At 41.9% G+C, this 25,309-nt stretch overlaps 1 protein-coding gene across 1 annotated transcript; it reads left to right on the top strand.

Moving 5' to 3' along the window:
• The first annotated feature begins 417 nt into the window (after nt 1-417).
• On the top strand, nt 418-24,995 carry atm (ATM serine/threonine kinase). Its single transcript, XM_069668435.1, has 62 exons — nt 418-515; nt 653-771; nt 1,084-1,229; nt 1,443-1,607; nt 1,789-1,954; nt 2,072-2,310; nt 2,547-2,716; nt 2,821-2,999; nt 3,367-3,738; nt 3,848-4,051; nt 4,342-4,443; nt 4,605-4,836; nt 4,924-5,055; nt 5,195-5,320; nt 5,433-5,522; nt 5,612-5,798; nt 6,244-6,437; nt 6,525-6,604; nt 6,812-6,967; nt 7,148-7,223; nt 8,444-8,586; nt 8,684-8,801; nt 8,894-9,064; nt 9,183-9,358; nt 9,481-9,724; nt 10,618-10,733; nt 10,859-10,985; nt 11,111-11,310; nt 11,408-11,582; nt 11,936-12,094; nt 12,925-13,057; nt 13,153-13,248; nt 13,324-13,495; nt 13,583-13,724; nt 13,819-13,995; nt 14,215-14,392; nt 14,629-14,734; nt 14,912-15,070; nt 15,200-15,308; nt 15,555-15,643; nt 15,751-15,853; nt 16,003-16,151; nt 16,246-16,350; nt 16,447-16,566; nt 16,736-16,970; nt 17,207-17,377; nt 17,588-17,707; nt 18,125-18,342; nt 18,479-18,686; nt 18,778-18,903; nt 19,103-19,243; nt 19,803-19,941; nt 20,205-20,287; nt 20,589-20,729; nt 21,541-21,657; nt 21,876-22,025; nt 22,138-22,303; nt 22,693-22,779; nt 23,299-23,413; nt 23,690-23,753; nt 23,873-24,015; nt 24,204-24,995. The coding sequence occupies exons 1-62, from the start codon at nt 444-446 to the stop codon at nt 24,382-24,384; spliced, it is 9,279 nt and encodes a 3,092-aa protein (XP_069524536.1). The 5' UTR covers nt 418-443; the 3' UTR covers nt 24,385-24,995.
• The last annotated feature ends 314 nt before the right edge of the window (nt 24,996-25,309 follow it).

A 25,309-nucleotide genomic window follows, 5' to 3' on the forward strand; every position in this document is an offset into this window, starting at 1 on the left:
TTTCCTGCGTGGTATGCGTGTGCGTGCGCGTGTCTGGGAGCGCACGTCAAGATGGACAAGTTGTCAGTAGCACAACAGCATGCTTCCGAAACAATATAGGATCAGAGTTTACATCAGCGCCTATTCACAGCTCAGTATCTTAATTCAGAACAGCCATCACAGGTCAGTGAGCTCAGTATTTGAATGGACATTTGTGGCTCAACTTAAAGCTAGTCTTGCACTGTTGTGTTGCAGAAGCTGCTCGTTTCCAAGGCCATTTTGAATATTGACAGATTTTCAGTTTGTCAGGACTGTTTGGAAAGGAGAGGTGATGCTAATTATATGCTATTATTTATTGTAAGCAGATTGTGGACAATCAACAACACACTCTCTTGACATCATCCTATTCTATCAGCCATAGGAGTTTACATTGATGCGGACTGTGCCCTCATTCACTGTAAAGCATGAGTCTGGCCCTTCACGATCTCCTGGTCTGCTGCAGAGGGCTGGAGAATGACAAAGTTACAGAGAGGAAGGTAATCCCAGCTGCATATGAACGAAATTAGGCATATTGCTCCACGTCTTTGTTATCCACATTGTAGCCAAATTTGTTGCAGGAAGTTCAGTGAAAATCCTATGCTTTACCAGTTGTGTCCTCTCTTCATGCCTCTAGAAAGAAGCTGAACGCTTTAGGCGGCTCATTCGAACTCCAGAGGTTGTGCAGGAGTTGGATCGTTCCTCCGGATCTAAAGCTAAAGGCTCCAAGCAACTCACATGGGATGCTGTTTTCAGGTAGCTGCCATTGCGTGTTTGCATGGTTTTACATGTGCCACTAAACACAAATATAGTTTTCCTATGTAATACATGTAATTCATTGGTTCTATGAGATTATATGCACATTTCTTGCAAATCTGAGCATAACCTTGCAACCTTGGTGTAATGTTTTTGCAATGGGCCTAGTGTGTTTCTGTCTCATCAATCAAATTTCATGATGACCACTGGAAATCTGAATGTGCCCACAAATCTTAATATTTTGGATTTATGTATTAAAAAAAAAAATGCACATTTTGTAATTATAAACTTTTGTAATTATAACTTTTTCAGATTTCTTCAGCGTTATGTTCAAAAGGAGACAGAAAGTATGCAATTAAGTAAATCCAACGTAACAGCCACTACGCTGGCAACTCGGCAGAAGAAGATGGCTGATATGTGCAGCTTGATCAAATACTTCATTCGCTATGCAAACAAACGTAAGGACACTGTTTTGCAAGAACAAGTTTGAAGTTGAAATAAAATTGCAAATGTTTTATAAATAATATATATATATATATATATATAAATAATATACGTTGTTACTCCACCTGACTCATTCATCTGAGCAGAACCGTGAAAATTCTGAGTAATTAGTTTGAACATGTTGTAGGGGCTGCAGTCATTGTGTCCCTCTCTCTTTCTCTCTGCAGGCAGGCCCTGTCTGAAATGCAGTGAGCTGCTGAAACATGTAACGGACGTCCTGCAGAGTTCATACAGCTGTGCAGCTTATGGAGAAGATTATAGCAGCATTCTAGTAAAGGACATCTTATCTGTCCGCAAGTACTGGTGTGACATCACTCCACAGCAGTGGCACAGTCAGTGGGATTTTCATCCACATTGTATATAATAGCTATAACAGTTTTAGCAAAATGTCATTAACACTAATGCTATTTGTAGTATAGCATTACATAGTGTTATTGCTGTTGTCTGATACTGTAATATTATCTTGCCATAGCAATTTACTGTATGCTCTTTGTTTATTGTTGTGATCCTTAGGTCTATTGGACTTGTACTGTGGCTTTTTCAACACTTCGTCCAAGTCCATCAACCGTGTGTTGGTGAGCAGAGTCATCCACACGTTGGTGCAGGGCTGCTGCATGCAGACTGATGGATTTAACAATTCTCTGTTCAGCTTCTTCTCTAAAGCGCTGCTAAATGCCAGGTGACGCCTTCTGCGAACATCATCCTTATCATCCTTTTTTGTTGTGAACATTACGTTCACCAGTTGAATAAATAAATGCATTTATTTTTTGCTTATTTGATCCTATGATCCTGTTAGGCAGGAGAAACACTTGACTGTTTTGGAGCACCTTGTCTCGGCTCTCAACACCTTTTTAAGATCTGCCGCTATGAACTGTCGGATGAAGGTGTGTCACCTTGGAGAGGAGCTTCTGCCTTCCATATTGTATGTGTGGGCAGACATGAGGCCCAGTGCGGCTCTCAAAGAAGAGATTGTCGAGTTCTTTAACCTGCAGATTTGTGTTCATCACCCCAAAGGTGCCAAGACACAGGATACAGGTAGATCTTTTAGCGTCAAGTGACCATAGATGCACAGGGATGGATTACCCATCCCAAACAACCTTTGCCAGTTTAATTACTTAATAACCAAAAATATAATTTAAACTATCAAACTATTAAAAAATAGTTGCTGAAATTGGGGTCTTTTTAATAATAATGTAAACTTGTATTTCGGTTATGTATTTCGTCATTAAGCTAACAACCAGTAACTTGTTGTGCTTTATTTTATATCTCAGATGCTCATGCTGAGGACTGGGCCAGGTGGCGGAGTCTGCTGTACAACCTGTACGATGCCTTAATCCAGGAAATCAGCCATATAGGCAGCAGAGGGAAGTACATCACAGGGACAAGACACATTGCTGTGAAAGATAATCTGATTGAGCTCACAGCTGACATCTGTCACCAGGTAACAGAGTTTTAAGTCTCAAGTAAGTAATAAGCTAATATATAATGCTGCACGTGTCTATAAGAATTATCTCCTGACAACAACATTTCTTTTCCTGCATGTAGCTGTTTAGTGGCAACAATGACACCCACGTCTTGGAGGTGACCCAGGCATCACTCAGGGTCACCCACATGGGCAGTCCCACCCATGGAGCAGCCAGCAAGCGACGACGCATCGAAATAGGCTGGGGTGTCCTCAGGGACCATCTGCAGCCTCAGCACAATGACTTTGATATCATACCATGGTATGAAAATGCAAATCAATATGAGAATATTTAAAGTCAAAAGGCTGATCAAACAACTGATTTAATTTTGTGGCAGAAAAACACACAAAGTAAATGGACTGTACTTATATAGCGCTTTTCTAGTCTTTGCTACTGATCAAAGCTGCTTTTACACTACATGTCACATTCACCCATTCACACACACATTCACACACTGATGGCAGAGGCTGCTACCTAAAGTGCCCAACTGTCAATCAGAGGGAGCTGGGGATCGAACCTGCGACCTTCCGATTAAAAGACGACAGCTGCCCATTCTTTCGGTTGTTGAGCTGATTCAAAAGCAAAGATCATGTAAAGATATTCAAATCCACTTTAATTTCCTCCTCAGGCTGCAGATCACTTCAGTGCTCACCTCTAAGTATCCGTCCATGGTGCCCAGTCAGGAGCTGGTCCCACTGCTGTCGGTGTTGTACCAGCTCCTGGCAGAGCAGCGGAAAGGAGAGAGGGGGCCGTATGTTCTGCGCTGTTTAAGGGACGTGGCTCAGTGCCAGGCTCTCTATCCAGAGAGGGCCCAAGTCCACAGGATGGAACTGGGCAGGCTGTGGGGTCGGGTGTGGGCCCTGGCACTGCGAGGGGTTAGCTCACCCCTGACTGAGGTCCACAGCCTGGACCTGCTCAGCTCTATTATCCATGGTGGACTGATACATATGGACAGAGAATTCTGGAAGCTCTTCTCAGGATCAGCATGTAAACCGTCTCAGTGAGTGTCCGCCATGTATAACTTTACTCTGTGTTCATACTGAAAATGTGTCATTAATGTGTTTTTCTGTGTTTCAGTTTAGTAATCCTTTTTTCTCTCTGTTACACAGAAGTGCTGCTCTCTGTTTAACCCAGGCCCTGCTGAAGTGTCACGTCCCTAAAAGTCTCATCTCAAGCTCAGGCTGGGAGTATGTGGGAGTCACAGACGGATTTGTGTCACCTAACCTGAAGGAGACCCTCATGGCCTGGCTTCTGATGACTGATCAGAGCGATGAGAATGAGGACAGCTCTAGACCGCACCCCATCATTTCCAGGTTGGTGCTGTGTTGCTTTTCCATGTCAACTAAGGGGATATATCTGACTTTGACTGTATATTATTTTATCCTTGTTTAGTACTTGCAAAGTTAAAGATGTAAGGATGATCTCCTTCCATGTTTAAACAAATCTCCAGTTAGAGACTTATCTTGAGGGATGCAATTTGTGTTTCCTGTACAGAAAAAGAAAACAAGCCATAACCCCCTATTTTATTCTTGTTAAGATATATGCATTTTTTCTTTGATTTTAGGATAATGGTCTGTAATTATATGTTTTGTCTTGTGTGCAGAGACTTTCCTTCCAATCTCATAGCAAACATCCTTGTTTCTCTGACCTTGAAAGACACAAGAATGGGCTTGAACTTTCTGCTGGATGCTGATGGAGTAGAAAGGTGGGGATAATTATCTTGAGTTTTTTTGGCATCTCTAGAAATATACAGTGTAATATATTTTAAAAGCCATGATACAATTGTATCAACTTTCTCATACTTAATGTTATGTCTTTGAAATTAAAAATATTTATTATTATTTGTATATTTTCTTTCATTTTAAGTGTCTTTTTCAAGGAACAAACCTCCAATGCCAAAGACAATCTGAATGAGATTGAGAGGCTATACTTGCAGTTCAGCTTCAACATGCTGTCCTCAGCAAAGCAAGGGACAGAGGAGTCAGTGAAGGTAGCTTCAACAGACGGACAATACGCAGCCGTCCCTGGCCTCAAAAACAGGTTGGAACAATCCCTGCTCTGTGTAGCCGACAACCTACTCAACTGCTACTCTCCTGATGTGAGTGGAAATTAATACTACTGAGTTTACTTTTATATGTTCTTATCATATGGATTAATTGTATTAATTCAGAGTCCATCTGCACAGTCTCAATCCATCCCTCCAGAGTGCCTGGTGCGCTGTTTCAGTCTGCTGACTGATGTTCTAGCAGGTTATGTCTCCTCTGGGTGTCTGAGTGAGGAGGAAGCCTGCCGCTCACAGCTCTACACTAAAGCCAAGGTATCATGCAGATGCATCTATATTCATGAAAGTGAATGTAAAAAAGCTTCATGAATCTGTCGTTATGTAATGATTCATCCCACATATTAGAATTTGATATATTGTTAATGTTGAAAGGTTGTTGTGTTGTTGTTAACAGGCCCTGGCTCAGGAGTTCAGCGGTTTTGTTTCTAGTGTGAAAGTGAAAATGACAGAGGAAGGAACAATGAGCATATTGAGATCCGTCATGAAGCTCTGCACACTGTCTGCCTGCAGAAAAAACAAGGTGACAAAAGCCTCCATCATGACACCGTGCATGATGCTGAAATAACAAAGCCGTCAGGTGAAGCTAGTCAATTCATTGAAAATCCAATCATCTTCTGTCCTTTGTTCTGCAGGATAATGTTTGTCCTGTCTCCTCCAGTCTTTTCATTCTGATTCTTCCAGCCAGTCTCCTCAGTGAACTGGCTGAGATCTGCAAACTGTTGGTAAGTCACATCTCTAGAACATTTGAGATGTTTGTGGTCCTATTAGAAAAAAGTGAAAACCAATTCATCTCATTTCCTTGTCTCTTCAGTTGAGCAGTGTCTCTAAGAGAGTCAGTGTTGTGGAAGAAGACGATAATATGGATGGTGATTGGGACGTGACCAGAACCCAATCAAGGGATGACATTGACCTGTTTGAAGATGGTGAAGAGTCCCACAGCAGCACCAATGGGACCCAGAGACAGAAGGGAGACAACAGTGATGCTTCCTGTGGGCCAGGTAGCAAGTGGTTACTTACTCTCTAAAACTCCTCCCCAAGAGTTGAAAAAAAAAGATATAATAATACAAACAGTACAACACAAATTGGACCAAGATTTAAGTTATGCTAACAGCTGTGGGTGGTGTGTCTTATCTAAACATGCTGGAGAGTCACCCAACTTCTCAACTAACAGTCCAACTAACATCTCCAGTAGACTCAAATGCAACGCAGCCCAAATATACAGCTTTGTCATGTTTCAGATACATCAATGTCTTTGATGACTTTATTTTGCACTTCTATCATCTGGGAATGACGCATATTGAGCTTTATAAATATTATAATTGTTGTAGATAATTGTAGAACCTTCATAAATAGGTGATGTTTGATTGAAGTCTGTTGACATCAAGCAGAGAAAGTAATATATTGCATAGCAATTAAAAGCACCATGGTTCTGTCCTCCATCAGGTGCAAAAAGTCTTTTAGCAGATGATCATCTGGCCCTCCTGGACCTGGCTCTTCTTGCAGTCCTGGAGTTCCTGTGTGATTGCGGCTCCGTCCAACCTGTCCAGGGACTGCTCTTTAAACCGCAGGAGGTGCGGCACAGGCTGCTGCTGCTGGTGGAGCAGATTGACTTCAGCATAGCTGTCCATCTCAACATGGTGAGTGTAGCAGCTGCTGTGGAGATTCGTGGTTGCAGGAGCAGTGAAGGAGCAGCTGATGAAGGCTAAGATATGGTTCTCTTTCAGTATCTGGTTCTGCTGAAGAAGCTGCCTGCTGAGGACTCGCTCTCCCCAGAGGAATTTGATTCACTTCTTCGTCATCTAGCGTAAGGAAATCTTTCTGTGACACAAACTGATTTTGATATGGAAATAAATGCATTATACACAAAAACACTCAGAGCAAGTGTTTTCATTTAAAATCCACCATTTTTAAATCATATTCAGGAAATGAAATCTAATATATTCAAGTTTAAATGTATATCACATAATCAGTTATTTTATAATAAAGATTATTTATTGTACTCTATTTACAGGGAACTGTGTTCTCAGTACAGACAGGACCAAGAAATCTGTGCTGCAGTCCTGCTGGGTTTGTTACCCTCCATCAAGAGCCTGGGGAAAACCCACCACACACTGGAGGAAATGAGACATGTTCAGGGATCTCTGCTACAAGTGGTGTCAGGATTCTGGTAAGTGGCACATTTTAATACAAGATGAACTGATTAGGTCATTTGTGCTTCCTCGGTTAGATGCAGGAGATCAAAGTTTTATTGTAAATGTATTAGGTTTTTTGCAGGGGTAGCTACACTACAAAAATGTTAAACATTTTCGGTCTCTGATAGTAATTCAAACACTGTGCTGTGTTTCAGTTTCCTAAGCCAAACAGGAAAATGCATAGCAGCTGTACGAGCTGCTCTGGTGAGATGTCTGGTTGCCCTGCTGGAGGTGAGATCTCTCCTATTGAATTATTCTACACAACAGTGAAATATTTGATTAAAAAAATTCAATAAGCCATGGGAACTATAACACATGTTTGACAGGCATTCCCTGGCATTTTTAACTTTTTTAATTGAAAATATGACAGCTGCTTTCAATATCTTTTTGTTCCAAACATGTTTAAAAACAACTCTTACGATTTAACACTAGGGGGGAATTCATTAAGAATGAATGGCGGCCGCTGATAGCTCCATAAATTGCTCATCGCTATCTCAAGGTCCGATTCACAAAGCAAATTACTAATGATATTCAAGCGCAAACATGCCCATAAAGTATTGCAAATCCGTGCAGTTTGCTCTTGTTTTATGTCTGACTGTGACGAGAAGCTGTCTGCACCTCCACTCTCTGCTGCGCGATCAGGCATTAGTTGAGCACACACTGACCGATCTCAACTCCATCCACAGATCAATGATGGGAGAACGGGAGGCAGCTCTTTTAACAGTTTATTGTAAAGTCCAGACTAGATGGGTGTTTACTAGTTTAACTTTAATGCAGCTTCATTTTTTTAAACAAGCGCGATAGCAGCTCATACATATGGTGTAATAATCCCCGTCCTGCTTAACAGCTCCACTCATGTGGACAAAGTTAGCCCGTGTGCCGGGGTTGAGCATCGCACAGCTCTGGACTGATTGGGCTCCAGATTATAATAATAATAATGACAATATATTATTAACAGATTTTTACAGGCAAATACATTTTTTGATCATTGTCGTTATCATCACTGTAAACTCTGAGCGTGACAGCCTTTATAATACTGTGCTGCACTTGCCACCAGCTCTCTGCAGACGGTAATATTTTCACTCTAACTGCTAGGTGCTGTTAGCGCTGGCGTTTGTGAATTAGGTGCTTTTTGCCTTGGGGATCATTTCCCTAGAAAGGGGCCCAATTTGCCCCGAATGTTTGCACATTGACTTATTTAAATATGTGCGAAGGGCACCAGAGCACAGGGATGCTGTGTGCGCTGCAGCGCACTTTGTGGTGCATTCAACCCTCTGTGCGTGCTTCCAGAATGAGACGTAGTCTTTTTGTGTAATTTGCACAGGTAGAATTAAAAGATATACCAATTTTCAACACTTCTTTCAGCATAACTGTATATCCTTTCAATTATCATTATAGCACTCATTCTTCAACACCTCTAATAGAAGCTTCACCTCTCTTTTCTCTGACAGGCTGACCCATGTTGTAAGTGGGCAGTCCTGAGCATCAAAGGAACTGACACAGGGGAAGACCTTCCAGTGTCTGTCATCCTTCCGTCTCACCTTGCAGACGCCCATCACCAAGTCCGCATGCTGGTAGCCATTTCAGTGGAAAGGTACGCTTTAGTCTGGGAGGCTAAAAGAAAAAAGAAAGTGTATGTCATTAAGTGGATCATAGATCTGACTGTCACCGATATCCTCCTGTTTATCCAGCTTGTTTCTGGAGATGAAACCAGAGCATGCAGATAAGAGAAGAATGCTGCCGCTCAAACACCAGCAGGCAGCTTTTGAGACCATTTACCTGAAAGCTCAGGAAGGAATGAAGCTGCCAGTAAGTTTATTCAGGTACTGTCAGGAATAGTTTATAATGTGTGTTCTGTCTCTGTTTTACTTTCCTAACACTTCTTTTGTGATCCTTCACAGAAAAGCAGCTCTTCAGAGAACCAGCAGGATGAGGCATTGAACCGCAAGGCCACCCTGCTTAAGAGTTTGTCTGTTGTACTGTGTTGTAGCCCGGTCTGTGAAAAACAGTCTCTGTTTGCCCTCTTCCAGTCCTACAAGGAGAACAATATAGAGGAACAGCTCCTCAAAAAGGTAACGTTTTCAGGGCTCTATGCATGATGGAAGCACTGAGCTTTTTATTTCCCTCTCTATAAAAAAATGAACCACAATAAGAGCAGAGTGGGGTGAGCTATGTCTGTTCTCTTCACAGATGTTGTGCAGTGTATCCAGATCGCTGGGATACAGGAGTGTAAAATCATTTGTCAGCTCTCACCTGTACTACTTGGTGGCTGAGTGGCTCGCGCAGAGACAGTCTGACGATCGCTACACTCTTGGATCTTTTCCCTACACCCTCCTAGACCACGACACGGTCAAAGATTTCTATAAGTGAGATTATAAACCTCCTTTTTTAAATTAATTTATGTTAATAATCTGGAATACAAAGCAATGAAAGGAGAGTTGATTATTATTAACATCCACCCCCCCTATCGCATTGTGCCGCCTTCAAGATCTTCCTACCAGGTATTGATCCCCCACCTGGTCTTCCTGGATGACTTTGAGCAGGTGAAGTCTATTGGCGAGTATCTTGAGAAGGACTGGAAAGAGCTGTTGGCTGACTGTTTCCCCAAGATCATGGTCAACATCCTGCCATACTTTGCCCTGTCTGGTCAGGATCCTCAGGTTGCACAGCAGAGAGAGAAAGCCCACAGAGTGTACGATCTGCTTAAAGATGCCAATTGTCTGGGCAAACAGGTAAACATCAGCCTACATCTACATCTGTTGTGAGGCCTAAAGGCAGCCTTTACAATTTGATTGCAACATTTCATCTTGCCATCAACCACAATTCAACAATGTTTTCTTTCAACCATGTCTGCAATCTTTCACAGATCTTAACTAAGTAGTTGTAGTTGTCTAGACTTTGCAGACACTTCATTTTTGTAAAGATTGTAGTGGTCATTTTGGTTAGCATTAGGGAAAAACATTTGTCCCCAAATCTCTTCTGTTTTCCACTACAGCAACATCATGTTCTGGAACTTAAACGTCCCTTAACACAAACTAATAAGAAGTCACCTAGGTTTCTCTAATGTTAATAATTTGTTTCACAAACCAGAACATTCTGGGTAAACTTCCTGGAAAAGGTTGTCACCTGTTTGGTCAGCAAATTAATTTAATTTAAAGTACAAAACTAACAAATTTCTTGTACAAAACGAGACCAATATGTGATGGTGAAAAATCTGGTGCAAACCGACTACCAGATACAGTACAATCAAGTCTTTTTAGGAGGAAATGCAATATTTAGTGCTGTGCAAGTGAGAAAACATGAATTCAAACATTCAAAGTAAAAATAAAATATTAACCTTTGAAGTAAAATGAGACGGCAAAAGAAAACAGAAGTCTTATGTTCAGTGTAGAAGGACAGATACTTTTGTGAAGTTTACTTATCATGTTCTGTAACATGGCTTTTGTCAGAGGTCTTACATTCTCAGTCTGAAAAAGCTGCTAACTTTGGCTTTTTGATGCTAAAATTTCAAACAAAAAGTCAAATACAAGATCACATGCTTTGCAGTATGTGCCACATATGAGTAAAGACGCATATTGATAACTGTTCTACAAGTCTTTCCTAATTTTTGTGCATGTGTCCACAGCAAATTGACAACCTGATTCACAGTAACCTGGCCGATATAGTGGTGGAGCTGCTAATGACTCTGTATGAAGGAAGTGGAGCTGAAGGGGACAAAGGGGACCTAAAACGCTTTATAGGGTAATGGTAATTAAAATATACCACAAAGCATTTACTCACCCTGGGCGCTCATCCATTCTATAAATTTTCATTTCACAGAAAAATGAAATACCCTGGTGACTAATGAACCTTTTAATTGCCCTTAGGGAACTGGACCCTGCACCAAACCCACCGTACTTCAGCTCTTACGTCATCAAAGCTACCCTGGACTATCTTAGCAAGTGCCACAGTGCAAACCACAAGTCTTTGGTAGCCATTCTGTCAAAAACTCCAGTAAGAAGTTTGATGAACTACTTAATTGATTGATTGTTTTTGACTGTTATAATTCATGTAACTGTTTGTGTTTTCCCTGTTGTATTTAACATTGCTGTGACTGTGGACTCTTTTTTGTGATGCAGATTTCTATCCAGAGGATTCTGCTAGCAGTGTGTGAAAGAGCAGCAGAGACGACCAACAGCTATGAACGCCATCGCATCCTTCTTATGTATCACCTGTTTGTCAACCTGCTGCTCAAAGAGGTGAAGGATGGCCTGGGAGGAGCCTGGGCCTTCGTCCTCAGAGACATCATCTACACACTTATTCACCACATAAACAGCAGGTTGGTGCACGCATACTTACAGGTAAAAAACTGAAATGCAGTCTCACACACTCTGTGTAGATCCAGTATGAAACCAGTTTGTTTGTCCTATCCCCAGACCAGTTCACTGTGATGAAGTATCGAACAGAAGCCTCTCTCTGTGCTGTGACCTGTTGAGCTCTGTGTGTCGGGCAGCTCTGCAGTTCTGTGATGATGCGCTAGACTGCCACCTACAGGTCATACTTGGGACTCTCACGGCTCAGGTGACCAGCCGGCCAACCATCTCACAGCAGGTAAGTAAGAGGGCACCAATTAAAAAAAATTCAGTTTTACAAGTTTGCTGATTTAAAATTACAGAAACTGCAGACAAATGCTTTCAGATAATAATATCAAGAAGGCCTGCATTTGGCAAAATTGCCACTTTATGTAAGGTATACGGTAATGGACAGAAAGCACCATCTTTCTTGGGAACTTTGGGCTCTTGAATATGCATTTCTTGGTTATGTGACCTAAAAGTTTTTGTTTTTTTATTAAGCTCACCTTAATACATTTAGATTTGCATTATCACATCTTTAGAGAAATATGTACCTGCTTTTAGCATTTGTAAGACCTACATTTATCATTTCAACTTCTTTCTGTTCTCCAGGTGCTCAGTCTGTTACAGTTTCTCGTGGTAGAAAATCAACAGAAGTTAAAAGGAGCCATCAGTAGGCTGGAGCCTTTTCCTGATCTCCCTGAATTTCAAGAGCTGCGGTCTGTTCAGCACATGCTCAAATATAACATTGGGACCTTTACACTCAGACAGGTGAGGCCCTAATTGAATCAAAGGCCCTATTCACATTTGATATTAAGCATCTGTCCTGGATGATCCGATCACAAGTGGTCAGCTCTAAGCCCAGCAGTTCACACCTAGCCTTCATGAGCCCCTTAAATGCATCTTCAATGACCACTTATGAACGTATCTAACTTTCCCGCTCAGTATGCAAATAAATCTGAAGGCTCATTCTCCTTCATTAGATCTATCATATAATAATATAAAACATCATGTAATGAAAGGAAGTGTGATGCAGCACAGAGAGGGTGAGAGCTGCTACGCACCAGCACAGAGGGAGGGAGCGGGTGACCGCGGACTAGAGTGACAATAATATCAAACTTTTCAAATGTTTGATCATGAAGCCTGATGTTCCTCTACAGCTCTGTGTTTATTAAATACATGATACACAGCAGACTGGAGTCTCTGTTAACAGTGACAGACAGAAAAAAAGATCTGTGCGATTAACACACAGATCCACGTTATGAAGCATTGGTCTCCTCCCCGCACTGCGTTATTATAAACTATGATGATCATAGTTGATCACACAGTTGATCATGATGATCACACCTCTGTATGTGGCCTGAGTGATCGGATCTGAATGCGTCCTGAGTGTGTTCAGACTTGTAGTTAAGCACTTGTGATCTGACCACGAAAACCACATGTTGATACCAGGTCTGAACACCCTCAAAGATATAGCACATGTGTCCAAGTAATATTCTATTGATGCATGTAAATATGATTCTTTAGTGAATCCAGAGGTGGATGTGGTTAGTTTGGCATAAATAAATTTCATTGCTGAACATTTTTCTTTCTCTCTGCAGGAGATATCCCACTTCCTGTCAGTGACATCCTGTGACTGCTTACCTTTGACCAGACTGGAGGGTCTGAAGGAGCTGACCAGACAGCTGCATAGCAACAAGGGACAGATAAAAGAGCTGCTGAAAGAGTGCCATGGTGAGTTGCCAAATAATGAAAATGCATAAAAAGTGTCTTGTTGTTTGTCTGATGAGGTTAGTCTTACACGTTTTCTCTCGTTGCCCTCCTTGTAGCCGACCCCACTGACAGTGTGCTGGTGAAGCTGGTTCTCAATCTACTACAGCTCTGCAAGCTTGCAACCAGCCATCCCGGAGGAGCTGAAATTCTAGGTATAAAATCAATTGATAAATAATAATTATGGATTGCTTGTTGTTTTTTGGTTTACAAACATATTTTTTTTGCAGAGGCAGCAGGGAGCTGTCTGGGAGAAGTGGGTCCTGTGGATTTCTCCACCATCGCCCTGCTTCACGGCAGAGACCCTCTTTATGAAAAGGCTGTGTCTCTCTTCACCTCCACTGAGCCCCAGTGTCTGTACATCATCCTCAACTGCATGAACGATGCTCTCACTCAACGGCGGTACAGCTAGTCTCAATATTTAGAACATTGTCGTACATGACAGTGGAGGAACGAGCAGATTGTCTTAATTCAGTTTTTTTTTCTCAGTATTGAAGTGAGGCAGGCAGCCGCTCAGTGTGTGAAGAACATCCTCGCCACTCAGTCTGGAGTCGACTTCTGGGAGCAACATAAAGACAACAGAGACCCAATGCTGGCCTATCTCAATCCCTTTAGAAAGGCCAAAAAGATGGTAGGTTAAGAATTTTTTTTTCCTATTTACAGTACAGTGACGTTTTTTTTACCTCTGTGTCACTTAGTTTTTACCTGCTATTGTTGCTGATTAGGTGGCAGCTATGTCGGCTGAGGAGTGTTCGGATGCCAGGGAGAAATTGAAGAGTCAGGAGTTTTGGATTCCCCAGGCGGGAGGACACAAGGTCTGGCTAAAGGTTCTGTGCACAGCCCTGCTCGACAGTGGAGGAGTCAGGAGTGAGGCTCTGCTGCTGTCACGACCCCTGTGTCTGGTGAGCACAGGAAAGTTCCCTTAAGGAGCCTTCATAACTGGAGTGTCAGCATCAATCTGACACTAAGACCCATTAGCTTAAAGTTTCAACATCTTGGATTGTGTATGATTTTTAGACTTGCTCTTAGATAATTGGCATTTGTGGTCCTCATTTAGTCACAAACTGTAAATCAATCAGTACTGGTTTGACCTAACCACACCGTTGTTCATCTGTTTCCAGGTGAGGGTGGACTGCTGTCAGAGGCTGCTGCCCCTTATCATTCACTCCATCCTTCTGGATGATTCTAATGGCTCATGGAGGGAGTTGCTCTCCAACCACATTCAGGACTTTTTCAGCTTTTGTTCCAGAAGTGCTCAGGCCTCCAGTCGGTCTGCCACACCCCTCTACTCTGACTCTGGTGAGTTTGACACATTAGAGTTTCGTTGTTTTCTTCCGGGTTCATTTGACTGTGGCTTTTGTTGACAATCTGGATTTGACAGTGAGGGGAAATTTTTGTAATAAGCATGTGTTATTCTTTACAGAGTCTGAGTTTCGTTGTTTTCTTCCGGGTTCATTTGACTGTGGCTTTTGTTGACAATCTGGATTTGACAGTGAGGGGAAATTTTTGTAATAAGCATGTGTTATTCTTTACAGAGTCTGACACTGCCAGCCATGGCTTATATGACAAGACCTCTCTGCGAACCATGCTTGCTGTTATTGACTATCTGAGACACCAACAGAGACAACTTGATTCTGATAGGTTTGCAATTTAATTGTATTGAAATATGTTTTAGACAAAAGTAAATGTTTAGGTGTTTTTAGTTTGGACCTGCTTCTTATATAATTTTCTCAGGCTTTGACAAACTGATGTGTATTCTTTAAAGTAAATAGACACGCTGTTTATGGAGTGTCTGTTAAACACTGTACCTCTCTTCAGTCCCTCCCGTGGCACCGTGTGTGACTCAAACTTCTGGCTGGAACTGAACTACCTGGAGGTGGCCAAAGCTGCTCAGTCCTGCTCAGCTCATTTCACTGCACTGCTGTACACAGAGATCTATGTCGATAAGATCAAAGCTAATATGGAGGAAAGTCGCAGGTATACTAGGAGTTGTCTTTCTGTACTTGGAGGATGTTTTTTTATGTAGGTTATAATCACAATAATATGTAAAGGATCTCAACAAAACAAGTTATTTTTCTTTAATGCATGTATTTACAAAATCTGCAGAACCAAGACTAGAGCATCACGCAAGATCAATTTTGAAGAGAATAGCCAGAACTTCACTATCTCTAGCCTGACTGAGAAGAGTGTGGAGGACACCAATATCAGTCTACAGGTCAGTTTTTCTTTTCACATTATTTTGCACTAAAAATTTCTAAACAGAGTGCTGTATGAATGAGTCCTAAAATCCGCAAACTGATAGTTATTTTTTCTACAATAATCCAAAATACAATGAAATATCCCATTGCTTTTTTGTCAAGAGAACCAGGCTGAAAAATGCCACTAACTTCATACCAGTACGATCTACCAGTAATAATCATGCATTGTAATGTTTGGCAAAGTATGATTGTGTCTCTTGTAGGAGCTTCTGATTGAGGTGTATCGCAGCATCGGCGAGCCTGATAGTCTGTATGGCTGTGGGGGGGAAACGATGACCAGTCCGCTGACAAGGTAGTCAATAAGTGGATTTATGACTCTCACAGATCATTTTTCACATTACAGCTATTTCCCTGCTTTGGTCAGAAATTGGAAGCTTGTTTTGTCCCACAAATGTGTAGGATTCGAACCTATGAGCATGAGGCCATGTGGGGGAAAGCCCTGACTTCCTACGACCTCCACTCTACTCTGCCTGATGTCACACGACAAGTCGGAATTGTTGAGGTAAAATAATAATTGCTGCATCTGGCATTATTTAGATACACTTGTCTTATGTGAGTGGACCAGAAAGTGAAGTTACTGCATTGAAGAATATCCAGTCTACTGGATAGGACTTTTCACAGCTGAGGTCCTCTATCCCGTCACACCCACAGGGCCTGCAGAACTTTGGTCTGAGCAGCATCCTCGCCACCTACATGAGGGGTCTTGAGAGTGAAGGGGTTGAGTGGGGAGCTGAACTGAGAGAGCTCCGCTTCCAGGCCGCCTGGAGGAACACGCAGTGGGATTGTGAGCTGTCAGAGAGGTTAGGCAAAGTTGAGACTTCAGACAACACAACAGAGATCTGAAACAATTTCTCAACACTTTTTTCTTTCTCTAAATCTGATTTGTTGTATCAGGAGTGAGAAATCCAAACCAGGCTTCCATGAATCCGTGTTTTGTTCCCTGCAAGCGCTTAGGGACAAAGAGTTCTCCTTATTTGATGAAACTATGAAACAAGCAAGGTATGGTGGACCTTTTGATACTCAAGTTTTATACTCGCATTAACCTTTCCACTGACCAAATAAGTCACCCATCTCTGTGCTTGCGTGTTTCCACAGGGGTGCAGAGGTGGAGGAACTGTGTAGAGGCAGTCTAGAAGCTGTTTCTTCTCTGTATCCAGCTCTCAGGAACCTGCAGAGCATCAGGGAGCTGGAGAGTGTTAAACAGCTCTTTTCTAGGTGATAATAGCAGGCAAACAATAGTAACAACAAAACCCATAGTCATAGAGCCCTGAGGATTTAAATGTTTTTAAGGCATTTAAGTCTTGTTCTCTGACTTCTTTGGTGAGGCTCATTTAATTTTATGTGCACTGCAATAAGTATTTGTGATATCTACTCTTTAAATCAGGTCCTTCTCCGATGGGACTCTGAGGGAAGTTTGCAGGCAATGGCGGCAGCACTCCCAGCTGCTCATTGACAGTGACTTTGCGCTGGTTGAGCCCATTCTTGCCGCCCGCTCTGTTGCCCAGCACACCCTGATGGGCAGCGTGGGAGACCCCGACAGCACAGCGTACCTTAGTTCTGTGCTAATTGACCACCTCATGGAGCTCTGCCGACTTGCTCGCAAGGCTGGGAATACACAGGTAGAACCTGTGTGTGTGTGTGTGTGTGTGTGTGTGTGTGTGTGTGTGTGTGTGTGTGTGTGTGTGTGTGCGCGTGTGTGTGCGCGTGTGTGTGCGCGTGTGTGTGCGCGTGTGCGTGCGCGTGTGCGTGCGCGTGTGCGTGCGCGTGTGTGTGCGCGTGTGCGTGTGCGTGTGCGTGTGTGCGTGTGTTTTGTTAGTATATGGTCAGAAGTTTCATTGTTTTGACTTCTGTCCAGCTGGCAGAACGTGCAGTCTTCCAAATGAAGCAGCATGGTAGTGGAGGTTCCTGGGCGTCATCCCCTGTGTCGTCATGGCAACTGGAGGAAGCTCAAGTGTTCTGGGCAAAGGGAGAGCAGGGGCTGGCCCTGGGCCTGCTGAGACAGATGATACACAACCTAGAGGAAAAAGTGAGGCACAAACACACAGACTCAAACCAAATGGTTCTAAAAACACATGTACACTAGCTTCTTTGTTGTATTAACAACTAATACAACAAGAGTAACTTTATTATTGGAATATTTTTATTATGTTATATCTTTCAGTTTCTAAACATTTTCATCATTATAGACTTCATCATTTCATATAACTATCCTTTTAATTTTGTTTTCCTTTTCAAGGTTGACTTCAATCCTGCCCTGGCCCCCATCTACACAGAGTGCCTCAGGCTGTGTGGTAACTGGCTGGCTGAGACCTGCCTGGAAAGCCCCGGAGTAATACTTGAGAAGTACCTGGAAAGGGTAGGAGGGAAGCTAAAATATTATGGGCCAGTTTTATGGACATGTATCAAACCTAGATAAATCAGTCATTACCCATTACATTACATTAGGCCTCTTTATGTCCCACTACATTAGGAGTAGGCTCAAAGACATCAAGATTAAACTTCTGCAAGAGTTCATATCCCTCTGCTACAGCATATTCATAGAGACAAAATAAAATAATTTGTTTGCCTGTGTTACATGTGGCCCGGTTTTATACTTTCCCTTACATAATGAATGAGGTTGCACTGCTTTGTAGTTTCTTGACCTTTTGACTGCAAACTACTAAACTAGTTTTATGTTTGCTTTAGTTTCAGTGGTATTTTGACTCTCACCTCCTTTTTTCAGAGAAGTGGTAAGCTTTTAAAATCTGTAAAAGTCTCTGCGTTGTCCTCTCAGGCTGTGGAAGTAATCGAGGGGGAGTCTGGAGTTCAGGACCCCAGACTTGAAGCTCAGCGGACGGAAGCATTTCTGTCTCTGGCCCGCTTCTCTGACGGCCAGTACCAAAGCATCGACAAATATATGAACTCATCAGAGTTTGAGAACAAGCAGGCACTGCTGGAGAAGGCCAAAGAAGAAGTGGACCTGATGAGGGAGCGTAAAGTGACATCCAATAGGTATATGCTCTGCACTCTGTTAATAAGCTGTTTTTCCATATCACACATTTTAAAACGGTGAAAATCCTTCATGTCAAAAGTTGCCCCTCAGCTCCTCAATAAGAAGCAATTTAGAGACTTAAATGTCACTTCACAGGTACACAATAAAGGTGCAGAGAGAGCTCGAGCTGGATGAAAAGGCCTTGTCAAACCTTCAGTCGGACAGGCAGCGTTTCCTGTGTAAGGCGGTGGAAAATTACATCCAGTGTCTTGAGCAAGGTGAGGAGCACGACACCTGGGTTTTCCGCCTTGCTTCACTCTGGCTCGAGAACGCTGACGTTAAGGCAGTTAATGTCATGATGAAGGTTAGTTTTGCTTCTGAATTTGGAATTAAAGTCACCTGATAAAGTCAGAGTTCAATGCTTTACTTTTCTCCTAATCTTTTTTGTGTTCCAGAAAGGGGTGAAGCAAATCCCTTCCTATAAGTTTCTGCCTCTCATGTATCAGCTGGCCGCTCGCATGGGAACCAAGATAGCGGCTGACATCACTGAGGATACAGGCTTCCATGATGTCCTCAGCGAAGTAATGCAAAACATTTTTAGTACACATTAACCACATAAAAGTGTTACATTACAGGCCTCCTCCACCTATTTGTAGCAGTTTTCTTGCTGATAACTCAGAAATGGAAAAGCTGTCCAAGAAGTCTCACTAAATTTCTCATATATGTAATTAATTGATTATATTCCTGCCTTTTTGCTTCAATTGTTTTCTCTCTTCCCAGCTGATCTGCCGAGCTTCCCTGGAGCACCCACACCACACGCTCTTCATCATCTTCGCCTTAGTGAACGCCAACAAAGACGAGAGCTTCAGCAAGTCCCGGCTGTCTAAGAGCACTCCACAGCAGCCCTCGCCATTCGACGTGGTGAGACTTTCCTGAGACGTGTCAGTGTTTTACATCAAGCATGAGCAATGTAGGAATACAAAGACAAATAAATGAAAGGGCCAGTTGATGTGTACAAAATCAAATCATATTTTTTTTCCAGAGAGATACTGAGGATGGTTAACATATTGCACAAAAAATTGTTGGCCACTTTTATAGCAACCTTAAGTTATTGATAAGTTGCATTTCTGTTTATATTACAAAAGAAAAAACATACAGTAGTTCTGTTTTTTGCAAATGCAAATTCCTGAGGCTTTTATCGCAGCTTTTGTCAGTTTGAAATCAATGTTTAGTGTGATTCTCGAGACCATACAGTTCCTATGAGCAGTGTCATGAATGTTGCTTTTGTTGTGTCAGTTTGATAATGAATCATTCCCTTTTAAAGGCACAATTTAAAAAGCTCTCCTGCTGTTAAGTAGTTCTTCTATAGCAGTCTTAGAAAATGCATCATCCTTGAGCCATCTTTCCAAATAAATTCCCTGCAGAGCTCTTCAAACACAGCCTGTTGTGTTCTACGAAGCTGAAAGTTTTTCTTGTGCAGGAGCGTTCAAATGTGGCCCGGAAAATCATTCATACAATCAAAAAAAAGAGAGGCGAAATGATCAGAGGGATCGAATGTCTGTGCGATTCCTACATCACTCTGGCTTACATGGATGCCAGCAAGCACAAGACTGAGAAGAGTGAGTAGACTGTAATGTGCATAAACAGATGGTTCCCTTTCACATTCAAAGCTTTCTTTGCTTTAAATGTGAACATTTATCCTGATTCTACGTAGTTTTTTTCATTCATAGTTTTGTAGGAAAAACACATTTCTGGCAAATAAATGGAAAGCACAGTTAAGATCCATTTCTTTTTGACTTGTTGGGAAAATTGTGTAAATGCGCCAAATTTTTCCTTCTCTTGATTTTGTGTAGTCATGCATTGCGTCCTTGTTTCATTATAGAGGCCATTCCAATCCCTGCCGACCAGCCCATCATGCAAATCAAAGACATGGATCAAGTTGTCATCCCCACAATGGAGATCAAGGTGAAAACTGATGGATCTTCCCAACTTTCATTATCCCAATCCTTTTGTGGAAGGGTCTATTGAGAGGAGATTGATATGATTTCATTTGATGGACCACATTGGTTTTATTTATATTCTGGTGGAAGGTCACATTAATGTGATCTGAGGATTTATTATAAAAAAGCAGGTCTTTATGTTCCCAAAGATCCCAGATTTTGTGTCGCAGTTTCTCGATAATTATTATCCATTTTTGATTTCTTCCTGTACCAAGTGACTTTTTAACGTGTGTTTGTTAGAAAAAGTTGTTTTGCTGTGTACATAGGTGGATCCCTCTGGTTCCTATGACAACCTGGTGACTGTCAGATCCTTCCTGCCCTATTATCATCTGGCTGGAGGAGTCAACTTGCCCAAGATCATCAACTGCGTTGGCTCAGACGGCAAGAGCAGGAGACAACTGGTGAAGGTAGATGAATGTTTGTCTGTAAGTGTTTGAAGTTTGCCTTTGATTTCCCGGGTAAGTTAGGTCGAGTTTATTTTACAAACGTGCAAAGATATTTTTCTCTGTTGCTTTTGTGTATTTTCTCGACTTAACAAGTGCCCTCTCTTTGTGTTGTGTTTAAAGTTGGACCAATCCTGACAGGAAACCTGCTCAGTTCTTTTCCATTGCAGGTTAAATGTTGCTAATCATTAGTCTTTTATTTGTACCGGGACAAATATTACGTGTTTTAGATCACAAACATGTTTTTACATCAATAGAATTGGGACATTGCCACAAAGCTGTGTGTGCGCGTGTGTGTTTGCGGGAACACTTGTCAGACACTTAAAAGCTAATAATTCACTTTTGAGACAGCTGGGTAGGTCATGATGAAATAACAGTTTCTCCAATCTTAAACCTCAGTGGATTCTATTTTTAGATCAGTCTTTTTCCCTTTTTTATTTAGAATATCGAGAAATGTGTCATATTTCAGCATTTTATTTATTAAAGAATCACATGTAAGACTGGTACACACACTGTGCATTCCATTGTGCTTAAATGTGTTATTGGCAGACAGGATAATGCACAATTTGACACGTATTTGAGTATTTTAATGACTTTTTAATGACTTAAATGTTGATGAAAATAGCTTAAGAGCCCCTATGAAAATTGAATTGTTAAATATATAGAATACGGAATGAAAATTAGGCTTGACATGAACTTCTCCATGCTCCTGGATTCTGTAATTTACTGAATACTATATGTTGTTTAGTTTCCTTTGACCTCTCATTGTGAACAGGGTAAGGATGACCTGCGGCAGGATGCAGTTATGCAGCAGGTCTTCAGCATGTGCTCCATGCTTCTGCAGCGCAACACAGACACTCGCAAGAGGAAGCTCAACATCAGACGATACAAGGTTACACACATTATTTATTCAGTCGTCTGTGGATCGCTTGTTTTTAAAGCTCTGCTCTTTAATTAAGGGAAAATAAACCAGGCCAGGGTCTGGTACATTTTTCATCTGATCTTTGTGTCATGGACTTTAATTTCATCATCATCGAGTGGTTAAAATAAAAAAACGCTTACACTTCAACTGAATCAACTGCTTTCTGTCTCACAATTTATCCATCCCAGGTGGTGCCGTTCTCCCAGTGTAGCGGCGTGTTAGAGTGGTGTTCAGGTACGGTGCCTATTGGGGAGTTTCTGGTGGATCCAAATAAAGGAGCCCACAAACGTTTCAGAGCACAGGACTGGACCAACCTAGCCTGCCGCAGGAAGATGATGGTAATGCTCTTTGTATTTGAACTGGCTGGCTAGCTGTTCTTTTTTTGTACAACTTGAAGATCCAGAAACTACAATCCTGTTCTGTTAATCTTCTGCCATGCTGTCTTTACAGGAGACTCAGAGTCAAGGGTTTGATGACAAGCTGCAGGCCTACAGCGAAGTGTGCAAGAATTTCAGGCCAGTCTTCAGGTATTTCTGTATGGAGCGTTTCCTGGACCCCGCGGTGTGGATGGAGAAACGGTTGGCTTACACTCGCAGTGTCGCCACCTCCTCTATAGGTACAGAGTATGCCGACCCTGGGTCCAGGGTATAAATACAATGGGTCACATACAACAGATCTTGATCAAGTCTTACAGTCATATTTTAAAGCATTAAGAAGTCTTTGGGTTTTCAAGTGGGTGGTTCAGTGGAACAAGACATGAAAGAAGAAAGGCCTGCATTGAAATAGGCAAGACTACATATTTTGTTAGTGGTGTCTGTTTAAGTGAACCATGCTCCAGTATGCCCCTTGGGCCATTAAAAAGGTATGAATTATGTCATGAAGACTCTTATAACAGTTATTATAGTAAGGTTGTTTATAAATATAAGAAATAATAGTGATATTTTAACAAATGTTGCTGACTTAAAATTGAAGATGACCTTTAACGTCTCTGTTTTATGCCTGCAGTTGGCTACATTGTGGGCCTGGGTGACAGACACATCCAGAATATTCTGATTGATGAGCAGACTGCTGAGCTGGTGCACATCGATTTGGGTAAAATTATTCAGTCATAAGATGTAAACATGGAAAGTTTCCTCTTGGCTTCATAGAAGGCGACGCTGTGTAAATGATTACCCTGTGTACTGAGCTGATTGTTCTAAAGAATAATGAAGCAGTCAGTGTAAGTTTCAAGAAGACAAGTTTGATTAAAGTGCATCTTTTGATTTGACAACTAATGATTAAAATTAAAGCGTATGTAGACGGGGCACAATGGTAGCTCACCTAAGGGAGCGCACACCTAATGCACCAAGACGGAGTCCTTTTTGGCACTGGCCTGGGCCTTTACAGAAAGTCATTCTCCCACTCTGTCCTGGCCTTTTCTGTCACTCTTTTGCCTTTCCTACCTGAATAATGGCATAATATACCTAAAAAGGCTAAAAACAGGTATTGACTCCTGCTATAAAATGCAGCTTTCTTAAAGCTCTAATTTCTGACATTAAGACTATAAATATCCTGGTATAACATGCATCCTAACGCAGCCTTCTGTTTCCTTTTCATGCATTCGTTGTTAAGGTGTGGCCTTTGAGCAGGGGAAGATCCTGCCCACCCCCGAGACTGTCCCCTTCAGACTGTCCAGAGACATTGTGGATGGGATGGGCATCACAGGAGTGGAGGGAGTTTTCAGGAGGTGTGGAGAAGAAAATTAAGGAAATGTTTTAACCCCTAAACCACAAGCTAGTTAACTATAAACAGAGCTACAAACTAACCAGAAACATTTTAAGACGCCCTGCCTCCCAGTGCCCTCCAGGACTCTGTAAAATAAGTACAATTAAATCTAAAGTCTAACAATAAACATCCACGTGAAAGCTATTTAAAAAAACATATCTCAAACCTTGGATTTTTATTGCAGTATTGCTTCACCTTAGTGTTTTAATGCCTGAACTTGACCTGTGATTTTGTTCAGATGTTGTGAGAAGACTATGGAGGTGATGAGGAGCTCTCAGGAAGCTTTGCTGACCATTGTAGAGGTAAGAACACGGGACCGTCAGCCACACACAGACACTAACACCTCAGAGAGGCTCTTAAATCCCTGAAAATGCCCCACTTTATGTTAAGCATTGCCTTTCTGTGATAATGTGCCGTTTAGGTGCTGCTGTATGACCCTTTATTCGATTGGACCATGAACCCGTTGAAGGCCTTCTACCTGCAGCATGACGAACAGCAGGAGCTCAACGCAACGCTCAGCTCCACTATGGGTGGTGAAGACATGGACAACCACCGTAAATCCAGGTGTGTGTGTGTGTGTGTGTGTGTGTGTGTGTGTGTGTGTGTGTGTGTGTGTGTGTGTGTGTGTGTGTGTGTGTGTGTGTGTGTGTGTGTGTGTGTGTGTGTGTGTGTGTGTGTGTGTGTGTGTGTGTGTTACTGTTTCTACCTGTCTTTAAGCTCTGCCTTATCATCTCACACTGTTTCTCCTGCAGTGACAGTCAGAGCTTCAACAAAGTGGCCGAGCGGGTGCTGCTGAGGCTGCAGGAGAAGCTGAAGGGGGTGGAGGAGGGCACAGTGCTGAGCGTCGGAGGGCAGGTCAACCTGCTCATACAACAAGCTATGGACCCCAAAAACCTCAGCAGGCTCTTTCCAGGCTGGCAGGCCTGGGTGTAGAACAATTGCAAAAAGCCACTTTTTATTTTTCTTCTCAATATAATATAATCAGAGGCTGCTCTCTGTCTTTGCTTATGCCAGAGACATCCCTTTAAGAAGTCAATCGGTTTGAAAAGTTCCAAATTACTCAACATATTTCCCCTCAGACAACAATGTGCTTTTATCTGTTCCAAAGGCGAAGGCATAAATATGTCAACATAGTTTAAGAAAATAGAAAGTGACACTAGCTAAACATTAAAAAGTTCAAAGCAAAGTTTCCTTTTGTAATGGTTAATTTCTGCTTACTTTTGCACTTTACCAGAACATTAACTCAACTTGTCAGTTTGCATGCAATTGTTCTTTCAAAACAACCCATAACATCACCTCTTTTTTCTGCAGCCATCTCTGAATGTTTCAAAATACTCTATAAAAATACTACGGACCATAAACTGTGGTGCTCAAATGGACGGGCAGGGTCAGTTTACTATAAAGGCAGGACTGTTTCTGTATGTTACCCAATTGGATGTGAATGTTTTCATACTGTTAGCTGTTGTAAGAAATGATTAATTAATCTTTACCCAGAATACGAGCCTGATGAATGTATAAAATGCCTTAGAAATAAACTGCACTGAATGACCTGTTCTGTCCTGTGTTTTTTTTCTTTTTTATTGCAGAATTATCTCATGCTGTAAAGCTGCTATAGTATCTGTAAGGCTTTTAATAATGTATGTATGTACAGATTTAAACTATTCAACAGCAACTTTATCATACTCAGCAGTACTACTGTAACAAATGCTCTCTCTCACATGATTGCCGTATCATTAAAGCCCCTGTGAGGAGTTTTTCGCTGGTTATGAAACAGACTGAAATTAATTCACATTACTGTATATGACCTACAAAAGCAAACCAGACCATAAGCGACAACTTTGATTATTTCTATATAGTT

Source organism: Semicossyphus pulcher, unplaced genomic scaffold, assembly GCF_022749685.1.
Source record: "Semicossyphus pulcher isolate SPU_LCO1_2020_fin unplaced genomic scaffold, fSemPul1.0.p SCAF_19, whole genome shotgun sequence".
Lineage (NCBI taxonomy): Eukaryota > Metazoa > Chordata > Actinopteri > Labriformes > Labridae > Semicossyphus > Semicossyphus pulcher.